We start from the raw sequence: 20,522 nt of genomic DNA on the forward strand, positions 1-20,522 counted from the left end.
TTTATAAATAGAAGTGCATCATCTGTGAATATTGAAAGTTGTCATGTCATGGACCACTGGATATTCAGTCACCAGTATGGGAACATTAATGATTTAAATTTTTTTTAAATAGTCTGAAGTATCAGTTCACTGTCAAAAATAGGATTGTGTTCATGCTGGGCTGTATTTGATGATACTAAATGTGTATCTGACTGTGTCCATTTTACCTTGCTTTGGCTTTGTCAACAGCTTTTATTAGAAGTGGCACCATGTACTTGCAGCTGCTTTCTTCATATGCATTCTTCATATGCTTGCTTTTCTCCTACCGTGTTTTAACCTGCATCTTCTGAACACAAGCCATGCCTTTTAAATCTGTTTTGAGGGGCATCTACCAGGCTTTAAGCTATGATAAATCAAAATAATGGCTACACTATTTTCAATCTTAAAAAAAAAAGTTTTAATTTATTCAGATTGATATCGTGACTTTTAATTTAATCTTATACCTTACCAGATTGATCTGGCTTCACTAACCTAAAGACAGAGGATAAAGGTTTATGTGCAGATGCTTCTTTCTCTTCCACTCTCCATTAGCCATATAGAAAACCTATTTTTATATAATAATGATAATAGTAATAATTGAAAAGCTGCTCATTGTGAGTAACATCTGTGTGACCCTTAAGGTTTATGGTCCTGTCAGTGTCAAGTCAAAGTTATCTTAAAGCAGCCAGCCTGAATGGAAGGCTGAGCTCATGCCTCAGGCTGGGTCAGAAGCTGTCAGCAGTTTCTGTGGTGCAAAGTCTGCTTGCCCTCTGTGCACAAGCCCACCAAACAGAATTTTTGAAGACTGAGCAAGAAGACTTGTGTTTTTGCAGGTAAAGCAAGTCTGTGAGATCTAGCATTCACTTATCTGCTATATTTAGGAAGGTGTAAAATTGCAATTCTGGCTTCACAGTAGTAGATGGCAGCTTTGTTGCTGACTTTGGTGGAGCCAAGATGACATCATTATGCCTTAAGTGTTGTTCTAATGTGAAAAACATCGTAAACTGGTTGCAGATTTCCTTCCTCCCAACACTGTATCAAGCTTGCTTAACTGACAAGCTTAAAAATGCTTTTCTGTTTGTTCTCAAAAAGCAGTGCATGAATGTGCAAAGCAGACTTCATGTTTTTGTTTCATGTGTTGTCAGCGGGAAAATCACATTTATGGGCCAAGCTTAGGCACCAAGAGACGCTGTGTGAGATTGTTTATATGCAATGAAAAATACAAGTCAGAAGCAGTTCTTGGATTTGAATATTGTAAATTATAGAAAGAAAATGTGCAAGGGCTTATGTTAGTTTCTCCTTGAGCACATAAAGGAGCGAGCACTGTGCCAGATAGCGAAGTTTTCTAAGTATTACAAGGCTGCAAAACCGAATACATACTAGGTTTAATTTAGGTTTTAAATTAGGTTTAATTTAAAAACCCCCACATTTGTTACTAAACAAATTTTAAGTTCATATGGCCTTTAAATATTCCTGGTTTTCATGTTTTCGTCTCTTTTTTGTAATAATATTAAATAAATACGTGAAATTTGTTCTAAAGGTTAGGTATTTTTCCAAAATGCATTTATAGAGTGTATTCTGTGATTCTTTCAAATTAATCTCGACCTCTGAAGCTGCATGCTGTTGATGTGGATATGCTGAATGCTGGTAGAAATATTTTCCTAGGATGGCCCATATGGATTGACTTCCCAGGGGTCAGAGACCACTGCAAGCAATGTGAAGTTCAAAGATAATTTTTTAGGCACCTGAACAAGAAGCTGTCTTGCTTTTATTGTTTTCATATAGATGTCTTCTCTTTATTTACTATTACATTAATGCATTTTGATCAGCTTGACAGTTTCAACATGATGTTTTCTAAGAGGATTTGATAATAAAAAGGATAAAAAATAAAAAGGTAGAGAAAAAAGTAATAATATGAAGAAAAAGCTGAGTAGTTGGCTAAGCTGAAAGGGGGGCACCAGAAACATCAGTAGTGGAAGAAGGACAAATTAATCTGAAGTGCTAAAATTTTAATTTTAGCCTTTTAACGCAGTTTTCAGGATTTGGAGAAAGATAGAAATCAGCGAGTTCTATTTTTACAGCCTATTGAAAGAATGCAGCAACATAAGATGGTGGCCAAAGATCTGTCCATCTCATTGTTATGAGATGAAGAGAAAGGGAATTTGGGAGAGGCTTGAAGGAAAGTTTTCTGGGAGTTGTTCTGTTGGAGGCTGCCAGGGCAAAGGCTTGCAGGGTCATGGGTTCCTGCTCCAGACTGCCGTTACTTCCCCACTGGCGTCCTGTGGTGGAAACAGAGCAAAGGGAAAGCCTGAACTCACCTGCTTTACACCTTGGTTATAACTTCAGGTATAGGTGTGCTGCAGCAAGTGTGGGGTGTAAATGCTTTGGCTACATCACAATTTCAAAGCTGCTTTAATTCCTCAGCACGTTGAGATGCATAGGTATGGCCAGATATTAATGAAAATGGATATGACAGCCAAGGCAAAATTTATATTGAATTAATAAACAGAGCCAATATTTTATCCTTGCATGCTTGATTTCTCCCCATCTCCATCTGCCAGAGGCATTAAATGGCTTTTAGGATAATACTAATTTGAAAGATTTGGGAAAGTATGAGATGTATGGCTAGCTTTAATTGCAATCTGATTTAATTTTTAAAAATACAACTTGCTGGTGTCAGAAAGAGTATTTATTTTGGTATCAACATATTCATGATGACTTGGAAAATTCGTTTAAAGTGAAATGAAATTTCTCTAAACTGTTCTGTTTTGTGTTAATATTGCTAGACTGATTCAGTAGTGTGGAATCAGAAAATGTGTGTAAGTATATATTTACTGATGGTAAACTCTTTAAAACTGTTACAGTTTTTGGACACACTTAAATTCAAATGGTCTGGCAGTTGAAAAACAATTTTACCCCTTTTTTTTTGTTTGGTGAGCAGCGTGTAGTTTTGTAATAAATTTGAAGGTACAATACTGTTTCTGAGCAGGGGCTCTGTTCTGTGTGGCTCTGTTTGTTGGACTGAGAGCTGTAGCACACTCGTGGTTGTCAGTTCTGCTGAGGCCAGGTGTCCTTTGCTGAGAGCACGCTGCCACGCTGTCCCCCTCAAGTGTAGCTGTGCCAGCATCCAGGTTAGCCAGCAGAGCCTGCATACTGTGTGCATTTCGTGGAAGGATCTGTGGCTTCTCAGCCCAATATCACATCAAATCCTGCCTGATTTAGAAGAATTAAACTTCTTAATCAGAAGACAGTTTATTACTTCTAAGAGGTAATGAGAAGCTTCCCTGCTAGCTGTTAGTTGCCTGTTGAAAAATACAGCATTCAGAATTGATTTTTTTTTTTTTCCTTAAAAAACACATTGGTTTAGGAAAAAACCCAACACACACAAAGAACACCTGAAAGCAATATATTAGTTTTACAGATAAACGATGAAATAATTTAATTATTTCAAATAGTTTGCTTTCCTAAACTTACTTTCAAAAGGAGGTGTTGATGTAGGATCGTGGAATGGTTTGGGCTGAAAGGGACCTTAGAGTTAATTTAACTTCAAACCCCCTGCTGTGAGCAGGGACACCTTTTACTAGGCCAGGTTGCTGAGAGCCCCATCCAACATCACCTTGAACGCTGGCAGGGACGGGACAGCCCCTGCTTCTGGAAACAGCCTGTTCCAGTGCCTCACCAATCTCACCATAAAGAATTTCTTCCACATATTAACCTAAATTTCCCCTGTTTTCAGTTTGAACCGTTACTGCTTGTCCTGTCAGTACAGTTCCTGACAAAGAGTTCCTCTCCAGCCTTCCTTGTAGGCCTCACTCAGATACTGGAAGTTTGTTGGGGGTCATAATGCACACTCTTCCACACTGAACAGCCCCAACTTTCTCAATCTGTCAAAATACTTGACTCTTTAAATTTGTGCATAGTCCTATATTCTTCTATAAACTTTCAAATCAAGTGTATGTGGCTGCATATATGTGACTGATTGTGTAATGGCATAACTTGTTTTGAGTGTTAATTCTTAAACTAGGTCCTTCAGTGAATCATAATGCTGAAATAATCTACTGACTTGATTTCAGGCATCAGTATTGCCTAGGATTGTAGGACTTTTCTTCTACTCTGATGACAGATATATCCTGTATGAGATACATGATTAGTATGGGTCTTGACCATGAGAGGTTGAGATACGTGGTAATACAGCACTGGTTCCATTATTCTTAGGCACAGCTGATTTGAAAATAATGTTGATTTCTATTGCTAGAAATCTTTATTCAAGCTCTTAATGAGATATTCTGTCTTCCTTTTGCAGATGTAAAATGCTCTGTTTAGTAGTCCTTGCTTGTCCTCCCCAGTGCCAAGTATCTTATAACCTTGTAAACTGTGACTGAGGGGTTAAAACATGGCCAGTGTGCCCAGTGCCTTCCTAGTGCTGGAATGAGTTCTTTCCTGACTGCCTGCCAGGTGCTTGCTATTGCCTCCTCTAGGGCTGATGAAGATCAAGATAAAAATACCAAAGAGTTGCCAAGCTGATGTCTATGGAAAGGACCAGTCAATTAGTCAAGGTTATTCGAGGTGTCATAGCAGGCTTCATTGGAGGAGACAGGAGTTAAAAAAAAAAAAATTGTATGAGTTTTCCACAAGCTGCTTGTTAATTTGTCCTTGATGGGTCACATTAAATCAGTTTTATGTATATGTTATTCTTGCAGATAAAAGGTGGGTTTTTGATTACTCATAAAAGTACATTTTATGAACGTTGAAAATATCCATGTTGACACAGTGTCTAGTAACTATGTTTTTGAGGGGGCTTGATTTTGAAACAGCTTTGATGAGCCATGCAAGCAGGAACTTTGCAGCAAGTCTTGCCCTGTATGGATGCAGATAGAGATCAGCTCTTTAACTCACATCAGAACGTTAACAGTATGTGGTATGTTAAATCTGAAATACACATGTTGAGACAAATCCTAAAAGACCAATAACTGTTTCAAACAACTGCGTATTCTGTAGCTCTGGGAGCCAAGTTCCAAAACTAAAGACTTTTCCATTTTGAAGGAAATAATATTTTTTAAAGTGATGGGTTTAAATAATTACTCATTCAACATTTTCTGTCATAACATTGTTTTAAGGTGCATGAACAAGTTTACTGTAGCTTTGAGGAATAAAAATTAGGTACAACTTTTGAGTTAAAATACTATTGTCCTTATGAATATGCAGTCTTGTTCTTTGAGGACACTTACAGCAAAATTCTTTTTTTCATTATAAAAAAATATACAACATTGGTATTTCTATTGCTCTGCCATCTGTAAGGATTTCAGCCTTTTACTTTTTTTTTTGTGAATTAGCAAATAAATCAAAACAGATATTTTTCCCAAGATGCCGATCACTTGCATGTTGTAGGTATGCAAGTGCATGATGTAGTTACTTGGTGTCCTGTACTTTGAAAATTAATTTTTTTTGGTAGAAACACTAAACCGCAAAACTTAAAAAAGGTGCTTACTGGAATGAGTTAATCTATCTGGCTCTGCAGAGAAAAATTGTTACTCTTTAACTTTTTGTGGTGTCAGCAAGCCCATATATTCAGTGGAATTACTTAAGAGAACATAAAAAAAGAATTATTTGTAGCACATAAATTTGAGCACATAGTGGTCTTTTTACAGCTGGAGTCTGATAGGACAGTGCAGTATGTCCATCCTAATGTGCAGATACAGTGCATATGTTTTTATTTGAACCTGTACGTAAATACTAATCTCAGATTTCAGAATGAAATAATTTTAAATATGTGGTGTTAGTGACTGATTTTGTTATTCAGCAGCAAGGATGTCAGAATAAGTGCTTCTACTGCAGTAATGCTTGGTTGTGTGTAAGGCAAATGTCTGAGCCTTCGTAGAACTGTAAAGTACAGTTCAAATGTGAAAAAATGTTAGCTTGTTATAAATGGCAGCAAATGGTGCTGATTATTTTACCTTTGACAAAGTGGAAAATTTAAAGGTTGGTTTGTCCCATTTTATTAATACAATAAATTTTTACAGTGTTGTTCTGGGCCTTTAGATATATGTTCTTTAGTGTTTATTATCCCTCAGTTGCTGTAAAAATTCTAGATTTGAAGCCTGGCATCATTGTTCAGAATGCTAATTCAGGAAATTAATTAGCATATGAAAGCAAAGGCAGATCCATGTTTCCATTTCTTTCCTTACGCTTACCAAAACAAAGTTGGTGTTTTCTTGTAAGAAAGTGATGGAACGCAGAGACCATATTTTTTATCATTTAGCACTAGTTTATAGCTTCCACAGACTTGTCCTAATAATGAAGCTATGAAGGATATGACAAGAATGGTGATATTAAATTTCTCTAGACTAACAGTAAATTTTTCCACTCTGATGTCAAGAATGTAGAGCATCTGGAATCTGCAATGTGAGTGGTTCAGTACGGGAACAGTTTAATCAATTGCTTAGCCATTTATTCTCCTCCTAGGAACAAGCAGTCTTCTGCAGAATATAACACTACAAAGGAAGCAATTTTCTAAAACTGGAAAAATCTTTTATGTCCTGTTGTTTCTGATTTAAAAGGTTTCCATTGCTTCTTACTCTTAAATCTGATTGCAGGTGCAAATCCACTGTTTTTAAATTGGAATTAGCATTACTCTACATTTTGGTCTTCAGATCAAATAAAACTAAATTGTATTAATTAGGTTTAGAAAAAGGTGAAGATGCTCTGAAGACAGTAACTGCTTAAGTGTGTTGAAAGAGCACAGTTGAAAATTGTCTTTTATCCTTTTAGGTGTGATTATGTTGTGATGAGTCTTGGGGTTCCTCCCCCCTGAGCTGTAGGAATGACCAGACTTACTTCCCCTCTTAAAATTGCATAATTGTCTTACATCTCTATGTTTAATCACATTGTTAGTTTTTTTAGTGTATGCTCAGGTCTTCTGGGAATAAATTATCTACTTTTAAAAATCAAAATAAATTAGTTTTTCTTGTGTGAGTCATGTTTCCTCTGCTGAGTTTTGACACCTGAAGTGTTTTGATACTAGTAAATTTGAATGGGTGCAGGATTCCTTTTGAATATAAATGCTGGTTAAAATTAGGCAAACCAGACTAAAAAAAAATCAAGAACCTAAGAGTAGCAACAGTGTATAATAAAAGCAAAAAAAAAATTTTTTTTGCATAACACTCCACACAGTGGTGCCAACATCAGGCTTTCAAAACAACAGGATTTTTTTATTTGCTTTTATTTTTCTTTTTAAACAACTTCTAGATACTTTTTTTAAAAGCTCTTGGTTGTGTTCATTGACATTGTGGGACTTCTAAAAAAAAAAGTGAGGTCCAAGCATGCCATATGACTCAAGAAGGTGGGAAACATCACAATTGAGACCAAAAGCACAACCGAGGCCTGGCAGGCAGTGGTAGCTTGGAGGTGCTGATACACCTCACTCTGGTCTGATACAATGAATATGCATTTTTAATTTGCCAAACAACCTGTATTTTAGGGAGAATCACTTATGACCTTTTGGAAAGTTAATTTTTGGTTTTAGAAGTATTCAGAAGTGTTCAGTGTGGCATCCCTTCACACTTCATAATTGCTACTGGAACAATTTTAAAAAAATCTGGTTTTAACAGTCTGGCATTATTAAACCATTGTTAAACTTGCACTTTTTTCCTATGGCCTTTGGCTCTGACTTCTGGAACCACCTGAGATACTACTTAGAAATTTTGCAGGAGGTTTGAAGTTGATCTGAAGCACTCTACTATGAAATTCAGATTACTTCTGCTGCTGCATGGCAGCATCTCTGTAGAGATCTTACAGGGCTGCAGGAATTTGAGCTACTGCCCTTCATGTGTAGGAAGGATGGATGTACTAATTGTTCAGATTTGATAAGTAAAATTAGGCCAATAAAGTGGTGTCAATTCATTACCAGTTTACACTAACTTGACAAATTATTGTGTCCCTGTCCATATCACAAACGCACTTTCTTTAATATGCCATGTGCTGGTAAAGTCACATGCCAGCCACAATTTTTACTGTTTCTTCACAGTGGAATGATTAACATCAATACATTTCATGTAATTTAGACACAAGTAAAAATCATGTTTTACTTGGAGATGTGTGTAGAAGATCCACATACTTGATTTCTTAATAGATAAAAATTAGAATGCCCATCTAAAAATTTTTGATTCTGTGGTACCGTTCATCACAGACAGAACAAGAAACAAGAGGAAAGGTAAGCCTTTGGAGGTGCCACCACCTTCTTCTGCCATTGCCTTCTGGAGCTGAGTCAGGTGATCTGTAATCACACAAATTTAACTTAGATATCTTCTAGATCTTTGTCTTCTCCCCAGGTTAATACACTAAGTCCTCCTTCTGCCTGATTTTTACTTGGCTCCTTAATGGAGTTGTTTTTTACACAGTTTGGGTAGGAGTGTTTAGAGCAAAAGCATGGTGTTCTCCAGCATGCTGCATGGCACAGCCTCAGTTTCCACTGCTGCACAGAAGGGATGGGTTCTCATTCCCTTCTGACTGAAAGCTTTAAACACTGGACTCTAGAGCCAAAGCAGGGAAGAACTAGAAGCATGGCCATGATATTGGATAAAATCAGTCAGCACCTGTCTAATTGTCTCCACTTCCCCAGGGGAGTTGCACAGACGGGTGCATTGCTGTTGAAGCTGGAGTGGTGCACTAGGAACATGGACACCCATTTCCCTGGAAGAGGCAATTCAGGGCTGTACAAATAAATAATGCTCACAGAAACTTTTGAGCTGGATGTGAAACCTTCATATGTGTAAGGACCTGCACTCCTGGAGTGCTGGCAGGTGGGGTTCTTCTCTGTGAGTTTTGTGTGTAAAACCAAAGTCTCATTATGGGCTGATTCAGTCTTCCCGTGTCACTAATAGTTAATCCATCAGGAAATACAAACTTTCATTTTATTTTTCACTAGGGATTTGATTATCAAAGTGTTGAGGAGCAAGTTACAAGGAGAGAATAGTTTTTATAGTTGATTACATGTGGAATTTAAGCAGATCTGATGGATCAAGGAAAAGAAAGCTTACTCTGTTACATGCCTTTATTTGAGGGAAGTGTCTGAAGTTTCTGTTTTCTTTCTTCTGAATGACACACAGGAATTGTCCCCAAGCAGTTATGCCACAGTGCAAGCTTACATGGAAAATTTCTATTCCATTTTCTGACAGCCTTCAGGTTATTTTGAGGTAAATATATTTACAGTAACAAAGTGGCCAAGTGTAAAGAATGTTAGCAATTTTCTAAATAAAAAATGTTTTCATTTTCTAAATGAAACTGTTTTTTCATAAATTGTGTGATAAAACAACCATTTTTGCTAAGTTCTGAAGTTCTGATAATCTAGGAAGTTGGAGTCACAAGTCCCACTGAGACCTCTTCTCTCTGGCTGTCACCTCAATCAGTGATTGTGTCTTGCTAGGCAAAGCTTGATGGTCTTTTTTTCTGTCTGCAAAATGGTAATAGTTAGAGTTGTTTCTTCTTTTTGCAGTATTTTTGAAGCAGAAACAAGAACATATTTAAATAAAAGCAAGATTGTAAGAGAAATTAATATCAACCACTGAAAAATGCTTGGAGCACAAAAAGAATGTATCTGGAAAGAAGTTTTTTTTCCCAAAATATTTTACCAAGGGGCAGTAAAAAGATGAAAATATAAATAATCAGAACCCAAAAGTGCTGTATGCAATGTTGAAAGGAATATGTACTGCCTGAAAAGGTTGTGAAATTATGTTTACTAATAAATATTCTAAATACTCTAAATCATAACTTTCAGGGAGATAATAAACATAATAACAATAGGTAACCTGTAATTTACAACAATGTTCTTTAACCGGTAGAATATGTTGTAAATGTGTTCTTGTGATGAACAGCAGCACTTACTCAGACTAAAAATAATAACAGGACCGTGTATCTTGGATCCCAGGAGACTGTTGGTGTTTTTGTAGACAGCAGACAGGAGAAAAAGGCATTTTGTCCTTTTTACCCCAAGTAATCCCACTGGAAAATTAAACATGTGCTATGAATTGATAGCAACTCATGCCAGGTTACCTCCCTGAAGAGGACTGCTGCAAACACTGTTGCTGCATTTCTTGGACAGCACTTTGATGGTCTGTGTGCACGATGGATACTTTATGCTGTACGCTACTGTGGAACAGTGTGCTACTGTCTGCCCCTCCGAGAGCGCTGCTGAGGTGTGCCACAAATAACTGAGCACAGCAATTGCTTCAGCCCTAGAGAGAATCTCAAATACCTGCAAATTAAAAATGTTACTGAAATATTTCTGTGTTCATGTGTGTCTGGGAAAACTGTGTTGGTTTTGTTTTTAGAAATTTAATCCTGCAAAACAGAGAAGGTGCTTTTGTATTGCTGTGGATCCTTGCTGAACACAGGATTGAAAAAAATATTAAGCAATATATTAGCAAGAAATATTTAGAAAAACCACGAACCTTTTTTTAATGGACCACCCTATCCAGTTTCTGTTCTTTTAAGGAAGTTTTTCCTATGCATGACTCATTTCACTCTTTGGCTAACATCAAGGGAAATGGAATAACGATTAAGCAAAGGAATGTATGCTTTTTTCTGGGTTTGTCCTTTTCTCAAAACCTTTATGAATTTTCTGCATAACCTTGTGTAAATATATATGGATGTAGAAGCTTGACAACTGTGACAAGGTAAAAAGTACCCTGCTAATATTGTTTCTTAGTAATTTTTTCTAAATGTTCCTTTTGATTCTACATGTTAATGTTGTGCTGGATACCCCAGACTCCCTCTTTAGTTAAAATGACATGCTCCAGGCAGCCAATTACACAGAACTGTTAAGTGAAATTAATGAGATCACCCTAGATCACACTTTGTGTTTTATTTTCATTTTATAGGTCTGTATGAGCTGCTGGCTGCATTGCCAGCCCAGCTGCAGCCACATGTGGACAGCCAGGAAGACCTGACCTTCCTCTGGGATATGTTTGGTGAAAAAAGCCTTCATTCACTGGTGAAGGTAAATCACATTTAAGTCAGATTCTCTTTGAGAGGAGCATATGGAAAAATGTTTTGAGCGCCATCTAGTAAACCAGTGACCAAACTGTTGCTCAGTGAAAACAAAACAGCCTTGTTTTAACTCTGTTTCTGGCGGGGTGGAAGTTGTTAAATAAGATTTTACCAAAAATACATAGATGATTTCATTTAAGAGTGATGTTTTGGCAGTGTAATGCTAATGCAACAAACATGTGTTGTTTGCCCTTGTTTAGAAAAAAGGAGTACGAAATAGTAGCAGGAAATCTGACACTTCTTTATGGTCAACATTCAAGGCCTGGAGTTTAGCTTAAATAAATAAACGTTCACAGCAAAAATTAGAAGGAATATATTTTCTGAGGTCAAGTATGGCAAGAGTTCAGTAGCCACATTAATTTAAAATAATTTCCTTTAACAAAGTCAACTGAAATTCTAGTAAGCTGTTTCTTTTATTGGCTTGTCTCCATTTAATATTGTGTTTTGCTCATAAATATGCTGGACTAAAGTACAGCCTAAAATAAGTTGGATGAATACTTGAGTAAAATATTATGCTACAAAAATGATCAGCACCAAGAAATCAAAGCATGCCGTGGGAGTACACAGAGTTATCTCAATAATCTTAAAATTGTGTGGAGCTGAAAAATGGGACCAATCAGCTGGTTAAAAATATTCCACTCCTACAAAACGGTAAGTATGTCTTCAGTCCCCAGTACAGAGCTAATTCAAGCTGGAAGGAAATTCTGAGGTCTGAAATGAGTCAGTAGATGGTAGTAACCCATGCCATGAATATATCCAGACTTGTGCAGAATTTGTTGCCCGTGTCAATTACTGATCTAGAGTAAGCTTAAAAGTGGGATTATTTCTAAGTAGGTATGAAAGAATCACATTTTCCCATTTTTTTCAGTTATTTTATTCTGGAAAAAGATGTAGTAATGTTGATACTTGGTCAAGTGCTTGGTGATACTCCTCAAAGTATCTGAGAATTTACGTGTAAAAGTAAAACTAAATAATACTCTCTGGCATTTGATACACAAAAGCAACAAACAGTGGAACAGTGCTTGGCAATATTTGCTTGCCTGAAGAATTTCATCAACATTTCTGAAGTGCCATGACTCCCAGACTCCTTGTGGCTTTGCTGCAGCTGTCTGTGCAGGTGGCTCAGAAGATCACTGTAAGAGGAATACCAGTCATCTTTCTGATGCAGGCTGACAGTGGTGTGCATCTAAGCAAAATGTTATGTCAGCTGCTAAATTAGTTTTCTTTCTGGTTTGGGAATTAAAGAAGGCTGGCTAGAAAATGAGTGTGGATCTGTGAAACATTGACACTTCAACATTTGCCCTAATTTTTTATCGAGGCAAAACCTAAATGTGTTCAAACTCCTTTCACTTACTCCTTTTGCCCCTCATTCCAAAAGAAGACAGCACTGGTTTACTTACTTGGAGTATGCTCTCATTTTGGAGCAGTTGGCTTTCCTAGCAGCTCTCCTGGTTGCATGCCCTGGTTACCACGTTGTTTGTTATTGCAGGGTGGATTGGATTTTCTGACTGTAACAGAAAAGAAAGATGAGAGAGGGGATCAGTGAATGGTCATTATATTGCAATTACAAGAAGCGCTGAAATATTCCAACCATCTTCATTATTTGTCTTGTGCTCTCTAGCTCTGAATACTAGACACACATGTAACTTTGACCCTGTTGATGCTTTTTTTAATGTCCTTTTAAACCTCACACTATCTTAAAGTAGATATAATTCTTGAAATCTTGAAACTACATCTTTAGTGTTCACTAGTTGCTCTTCTGTAAGACAGTATATTAACTTCATTTGAGACTCAAAGTTTTTTAATTGCAGGAATTAAGACTATTAAGAGCATTTGGTCTGACCAGTGCATGTCACAGGCCATGAAACCTCACATTTGATTTCTGTGAAGGTCTGGTATATAAAGTAGGGTATGAAAAGCTTTCTAAATGTTATCTAGTTCATATTCTTTCCTCAAGATGGGCTTAATTGTATGTGAAACTCATGGTATTGGTTTGACCTTTAATGCATTTTTAGAAGGATTGTTCAGAATCCTCTCAAGTTTCAGAGAAGACAGTCCCTAGCATTTTTGGAAGAGAGCTGTAAGAGCAGAAGAATGAGCCCCATCTGTCATAGTTTTTCGCTGTTACAAGGCTTTAGGAGTGCAAAATCTTTTTGTAAGTTTTGGTGTCTTATTTGAAAGACTGTTTTTTCCTAGCAGTAACTTCTTAAAGTCAACTGTACTTGCAAAGACAAATGTTTTTAATTCTGCAGTCAGAGAATGACGACACATATTTTGTAATAAAAAAAAGAAAAAGAAAGGAAAAAATGTGCCCTTGTCTTGGGCCAAGGATGTTGTGATCCTGGTATGTGGCAGTGTAGGAGGAAAATGAGCATGGGTATATTACCAGTTAGCACTGATATTTCTCTATTTTTAATATGTTGCTTAATAAAAATTTCTACACCAATCTTCCTACCTTACTGCTTAATAATTTCAGATATTATAAAAGACCTTTTTTCCTAAGTTATGAAATGGATAATATGCTCCAAAATTATTGGAATATTTAAGTATAAAATGAACTTACTGCTTTTTCTACAGATATTCTAAGTTTCATGGGTATTTAATTACTATAGCTGTTTCTTCATGGTTGTGTACTATAGCATATGGTTTGCTATTCTGGCTCTCTAACTATTGAGAAGAAAAAAAGAAGAAGAAAAAAAAAAAAGTCCCAGACCTTGTCTTGGAGTTCTCTTCATTCAGTATTGTTGGACAGAAATCTCTTTGAGAACTTGGATGAGTCTAAGCTGTTCTAAGAAGTCAGAAGTGGAAAAGTTGTATTAGATCATCCAATCCATTCCCCTGCAAATACTGGATTGCTCTCTACAGTACATTCCTATTGTAGTTAGTAAAAGCAGCAAACACTGATGCAACTGCTCTTGCTGTCCCTTTTCTTCACAAAGGAATCTGTTAATGAAATTTTAGTTTACAAAGTAAAACATAGATGAGGGAACCCACAACTGTTGACAGTTTGGAAGGGAAAACTGGTTCTGGATAGTTTAAAATTTGTTTCTGCTTCCCTCAAATTGTTACTTCCTTCTTCTCACATGACTCTCAAATTTTACCAAAAAACTTCAGCCATCTTATTCTTTTTTTATATAGCAGAGATCCTGTTAATTCTGTAGATTTGTAGGATAGAAACACGAGGGGAAGATCCTTCAGGGTAATTACAAACATTGATGTAGCTGATACCTGAAATAGTACGCATTCTCAGCTTGGATATTTTTTTAGAAAGGATAAATAAAGATGTGCTCCAGCTATTCCTGTGGATTATTTTTAGAGGAGCAGCAAGAATTTCCATGTGCATTTGCTTGCTGTTAGTGCACCAGACACGTTTTACTGTTTGTCTGTTTAGCTGCAGGATGAAGCTTCCACTTGCACTGTTGCCTTAAACATTTCTGGTTGTGGATGTAATGCTCAAGAATTGAGTAAACTTTTCTGTTGCACAGCTACCAAAGTATTTAATAACCAATTGCAGTTTGGTTCTGGCCAACTCAGTACTGTACTTTCCATTATGAAAATGAAGCCACAGCAAGTGGTGTTGCTCTTTCTCTTGATAGGGAAGAGTTTGCACATTCAAAAAAGCTATGTGTTGCACTAGGAAAAAAAAAACCAACTACTGCAAAAGTAAGGAATATTTGGTGAATCAAGTCTGATTTTATTATAGCTGCATAGTATTTTTATAGCTGGCCCTACAAAACCTTAATTTGTGCTAATTTTCCTAGTTTCACCTGGATTTGATTTGACTTGAAGTTCAAAGAAACTGCATTTTCTATGTGCTAGAGTTTGACCATATAAATTGCTTAAAACATATCAAAAATAAACTAGTCAGGTATATCCTGGTGAAATTTCTTTGGCATGTAAGATGAATTGCATGATTACATAGCCCAAATTTTACAGTCATTGTGTTGGAAATTTTCAGTGTGAGTACTCAAATATGTAAATGTAAATGGTTTCGGTATACTGTGGTTCCATGTTTGGCAAGAAGAAAAATAAAGACAGTATTTACAAAAACTAAGTTGACTAAGGCAAAGCAAAGGGAATTGATTTGACACATCCCTTAGTGATAAAATCAACTGTATTCAGATGATGTACTAAATCTTCAGTTTGAACTGTTTGTGGGAAGAGATGTGCAGGTTATTTTGGCGTTTGTGAAAGCTCCCATGGTGCAGCTTTCCCTACCCTGTGATATGTCAGCTGTTCTGTGTCGCAGCGGGCGTTGTTCAGAGTGCTGTGACCCTTCTGAAGAAGCCTCTTGAAAAAGACACCTCAGGGGCACAGGCATGGTGTGCTCACAGCGGGTGATTTCAGCTCACAGCAGGTGATTTCAGCTCACAGTGTGTGATTTCAGCTCACAGCAGGTGATTTCAGCTCACAGTGGGTGATTTCAGCTCACAGCAGGTGATTTCAGCTCACAGTGGGTGATTTCAGCTCACAGCGGGTGATTTCAGCTCACAGTGGGTGATTTCAGCTCACAGCGGGTGATTTCAGCTCACACAGGGTGATTTCAGCTCACAGCGGGTGATTTCAGCTCACAGTGGGTGATTTCAGCTCACAGTGTGTGATTTCAGCTCACAGTGTGTGATTTCAGCTCACACAGGGTGATTTCAGCTCACAGTGGGTGATTTCAGCTCACAGTGGGTGATTTCAGCTCACAGTGGGTGATTTCAGCTCACACAGGGTGATTTCAGCTCACACAGGGTGATTTCAGCTCACAGTGTGTGATTTCAGCTCACAGTGGGTGATTTCAGCTCACACAGGGTGATTTCAGCTCACACAGGGTGATTTCAGCTCACAGTGTATGATTTCAGCTCACACAGGGTGATTTCAGCTCACACAGGGTGATTTCAGCTCACACAGGGTGATTTCAGCTCACAGCGTGTGATTTCAGCTCACAGTGTGTGATTTCAGCTCACAGTGGGTGATTTCAGCTCACAGCAGCTGATTTCAGCTCACACAGGGTGATTTCAGCTCACACCTGGTGATTTCAGCTCTTCTGTGATCCAGGCAGAAGGAGAGACAGCATCTTCCTGTGGGGTTCCAAGGAGAGCCTTTACTGAGCTTCTTCCTCCAAGGGATGCAGGGTTGAAAGAGCCTCTCCGGCAGGGAAAGCAGGGGTTTATGTAGGGATCTTGAGGGGTGGGACAGAACACCAGGGCCAATGGGATATATTCAATCTGCATGTTTCATGGAGGCATGCTGGGAGAAGCCTTTCTTCTCACCCTACCCCAGAGGCTATGGCTTGAGGGGTTTTCCCTCCAGAGGAGGGTTGTGGATTCTTTCCCTGTTGGCCCACCAGCTCCACAGTTGTGCAGCCAACATCCAGGTGTGTGCTTCCCAGATCATGTGCATTCACCTGCTGTGTTGTGCCATCCACATGATGCATGCTACTGCCTGGGCACAAGCTCAGGCACCCAAAGATTTGGATCTTCTTCCCTTAAGAATGTAGAGAAAATGGACTTCTGACTGTATCAGTTGTAGGTTACAACTGATTGTTCTGAATGTATTGTTCTGTGTTTTTGGTGGGCATGGTCCACAGACGGAGGGAATGACGTCTCTGGGTGTGGCTGAAAAGCACGTGGTGGCTGAGGAGAATGTATTAAGTGGTGAAGACCAGAGCCTGACATGATAAAAAATGAAGGTTGTTGATCATACTGAAATAGAAGTAGATTTCTGCATGGAAGGCTGATGATGGAATATGTTGGCTACTTCTGCACTTCAAGTTTGGACTGACATTGAAATACTTTTTGCAGGACATACAAAACTTATTTATTTTTCCATTATTTTGTTCTTTACATATACTTTCTCTAGAACTAATATTTATACAGTCTTCATATTTATTGTTCAATTTGTTTATTTCCTGCCTGTCTCAAGACTTTTTTCTGTTGATCATATAGAAGAGGAAGAAAACAGGGTTTGTTTGTGAGGGGATTTTGGTGGCTAATATATTTGCACATGTTAAGGCAATGGTGAGAGTGGTTTCTGATTTCAGGGTGGACAAAACCAGCCACCTCAGAAGGAGCTCAGAGGAACTCCAGTACACAAGAACTGCAAACCTATAAAATGCACAAGAATAGAAAATGGGACTGGGGTTTTTTACCTAACCTCAATTTGTCTAACCGAGTGAGAGGGTTGTGATTTAGGGGGAAAAGCACTGGAGAGTTGGAGAAGTGTATGGACCACCTTGGAGTGGGTGGAATAATTGAAACTGACAGCTCAATCAGAAAAATGCTTCTTTGATATTTGAAGTCCTTAAGGTTCTTTACTGATGAGTTCTCAAGCATAATTTTTTTAAAAAAGCTGTACCTCTCCAGTAATGGGAATAGGCAGCAGTTCTTTAAATTCATGTGGAGGTCTGAAGTACTTTTTGCCTTGGAGATAGGTAAAATTAAGGAAAAGGCAGTCTGAGTAAGGATTTAGCACCTGGGCATAAGGAGGAGGAAGTGAGAGTGTGGAGGAGGTGATTGATAGCCAGTAACAATTCATGGCCAATGAAATTTAATTGTTCTTTGTACTTTAAAGAAGAATCAGGCAAGGTTGCTTTGTATGTTAAAGTTTACATCTTTCAGTCAGAGAAGCAAGCAAAGCCTCCTCATGGCAGAAGTGAAGTGATCACTCTTGTGACACAGATTGCCCAAACAGTGCGCAGATGTGGTCCGATGTGCTGGTGGGGAAACTTAAGCTATTTCTGGCAAGAGGAGAAGGAATTTACTAAAGTTGAAGTCATTAATAATAATGAATTCGGTAATAGGTGGCACTTATTTGTCATTCTTTGAATCCAGCTCATCAGAGACACGATACAGTTTCCAGCTCTCAAGAGCTACCTAGGAATAGGTATAGTGAGGTGTATGTGACAGTATTGGGCTACTGAATGTACAAACATGTTTTAAGGCTACATGGAAGAAAATAAAAAAAATTCTTTTTCTCCTTCTTTTTCTCATTTTCTGGAGAGTAAGGTTGATCTCTAATTAATTTTTGAAACTTCCTGCTAGATTTTTATGTACAGAATATATATGGAGGAATGCTAGAATTTCAGTACTCATCTGATCCAAAGTATTTGTAGGTAATGGTCTAATTAATATATCAAAATACAAACTTGCCACATGCTTTCTACTTAGCTAAAGCTGAGAATTATTGGGAAATAATGAAATCCTCTTGATGACTGACAACAGTTTGCATTCATATTCGGAGTAATTACCACTGAAGCAATGAGTCATTTTGCTTCCATCACAATTATTACATTTAAAAAAATTGTAATGCAAGGTGTTACTCCTCATGAAATGCTGCATAAACTTAAAGTGTTACTTTTGAAGCCAAAGTGATTTTTTGAGACTTGCTGAATTGCCAGCAACTGAAATCTGTAAGCTAAGAGATCACTCTTAGCTGGAGGCAGTCAGCTGCCTTTAAGCTTAATTTCCATGGGAACAGTGATCAGATTAATCAAAATAAGGTAATTGAGATTTTATAGAAAATAGTACAGGATCTTTACTTTATTCAGGCTGATATTGTTTCCATGAAAACATTTGGAAAAAAGGTAGCTAGCAGCCAGGCATTGAGCAAATGATTGCTTTTCTTGTTAAGTTTCATGTATTTTCTGTTCACTCTGCGTGTGTTGAACCATTTGACTTGTTTGTGCTTTTGTAGTATAAAAATGGAGTACATCAGGTAATAACTGGGCAAAATTAAGCAAAATAAAAATGGATTCCTTTTGGAATAATAAATAAATTCCCCAACCCTCCATGTTTTGTCTCTAAGTAAAGACAAAGTTGTTTTTCCATGTGTGTTCACTCATACATACCTGTGCTTATTTTTGCCTTCAATTACGTGAAAAAATGCCCCTCCTATTTATTTAGGCATAGCTTTAGATGGTGTAGCCTTATTTGTAGAAGAATGCAAGTTAGGGCCAAGTGGATGGAATAATGCAGTTGTGAAATATGGATCCTATGTGATGGTTCAGCTAAAAATATTTGTTATAGTGTAACTAGTATGTCATTTACTAGAAAGTAGACAGCAGGTGGACAATAAATAATCATTTTGTCCATTCAAAGTTTGTTGAATTGGTTCTCCTGTGTTCTCTTTTGTGGGTTTTTTTCATGTATTTTTATTTTGTATATTTTGGTAGAAATTTAACTGAGTATCTAGTGTTAACTTCTTTGTCAGGAGACATTTGGTGTGTCTAGGATCTTTCAGTTTCTACATCAGAGCTGCTAATGTGTTTAGTAATAGGCACTTGCAACTTTTCATCTAGATTTTTATGAGGAAGTCTTGTTCCTGTCATCAACTCCTCTATCAACCCACTTTGTTAAAAATAATAATAAAAAACTGAAGCTCAGATCCCAAAAGGATCAAATTGTCTTGTTGACAATTTAGTCTCATAAAAGCTGTAGAAATTAGGTTGGTATCAGAAGTCCCTACAGGTGGGTGTACCAACAAACTTTTAAAATTAAAAGTAAAGCAGATAAGCTTATGAAATTAGAGGTGTGAAGTGTTCGTCTTTGAGTATTACTTGAAACTTGTGAATAAATCAGTGCTTTGGAATGTGAAAAAACTTTGGTTTAGGTTAAAGTCCAGACAGAGGCTTTTTTTTGGATCAGTGGTAATTGATTTAAAGTTTCTGCTGGGAAACATCCAAAGAGTAGCAGAAATCCAGCCAAAATGTACTGGACATAAAATAAGAAAATCAATCCTTCTAAGATAAATAGTTTGTAATTTCATTGTTACCAAGGGGGCAGTGTACCAGCCTGGTGACTAAACTGGTACTGCAGTTCAAAGAGAACTTTTAGAACCAAAATCTATGCATATACCCAAATTTTTCTTGTCTTACAAAACTTGTGCAGTATTTACTTAACCAAAGTGATACATTTTTTGTCTATGATACTGAGACTAATGAAAGGTCTCATAAGCTGCTCAGTAATAGTTTGATAAATCCAAGACATCCAAGGATAATGTAATTTTAAACTGTTTTTCTACAGTGTTCTTTTTCCTTGGACTAGAAATTCTGTGGCAGAACATGTGAGGGAGTGTTTAAAACAATTATTTTGTTACTGTCTTGGACTGTTTTCCTTCTAAGAGCAGAAAGTCTTAACTACCCAAACCAACCTCTGCAGTGTGAAAACATTGTAAGAGTTAAGAAGGATGGGATGCGATAGTTATAAAATCTTTGTGAAGCATGAAAACTGATACAATAAGATTTAATAAAAATCGTACTTTTAAGATCCAGCAAAAATGCCTGCCAGTGTTTCCTACCAGCAGGTTTTGTTACTCCTTATATTAGCTTTCCTTCTTTTTTTTGGAAGTCTTGGTTGTATCATTTCTCCAGCTAATTCTTGTGAAGTTCATTCGTTCACTGATCTTTTCAGTGTTTTGTTCACTGATTTGTTCAGTGTTCACTGATCTTTGCTTCCTTACACACATACTGTCCGTAG

General features: G+C 37.4%; 1 protein-coding gene across 1 annotated transcript in view; it reads left to right on the forward strand.

Moving 5' to 3' along the window:
- Positions 1-20,522, forward strand: part of MPP7 (MAGUK p55 scaffold protein 7) — a 146,730-nt gene that overhangs the window by 43,783 nt on the left and 82,425 nt on the right. The window contains exon 4 of the mRNA XM_058802274.1: positions 10,893-11,011. Coding sequence (XP_058658257.1) covers positions 10,893-11,011 — 119 coding nt within the window. The remainder of the gene's footprint in view (positions 1-10,892; positions 11,012-20,522) is intronic.

The sequence above is a fragment of the Ammospiza caudacuta genome, chromosome 1, assembly GCF_027887145.1.
Source record: "Ammospiza caudacuta isolate bAmmCau1 chromosome 1, bAmmCau1.pri, whole genome shotgun sequence".
Classification (NCBI taxonomy): domain Eukaryota; kingdom Metazoa; phylum Chordata; class Aves; order Passeriformes; family Passerellidae; genus Ammospiza; species Ammospiza caudacuta.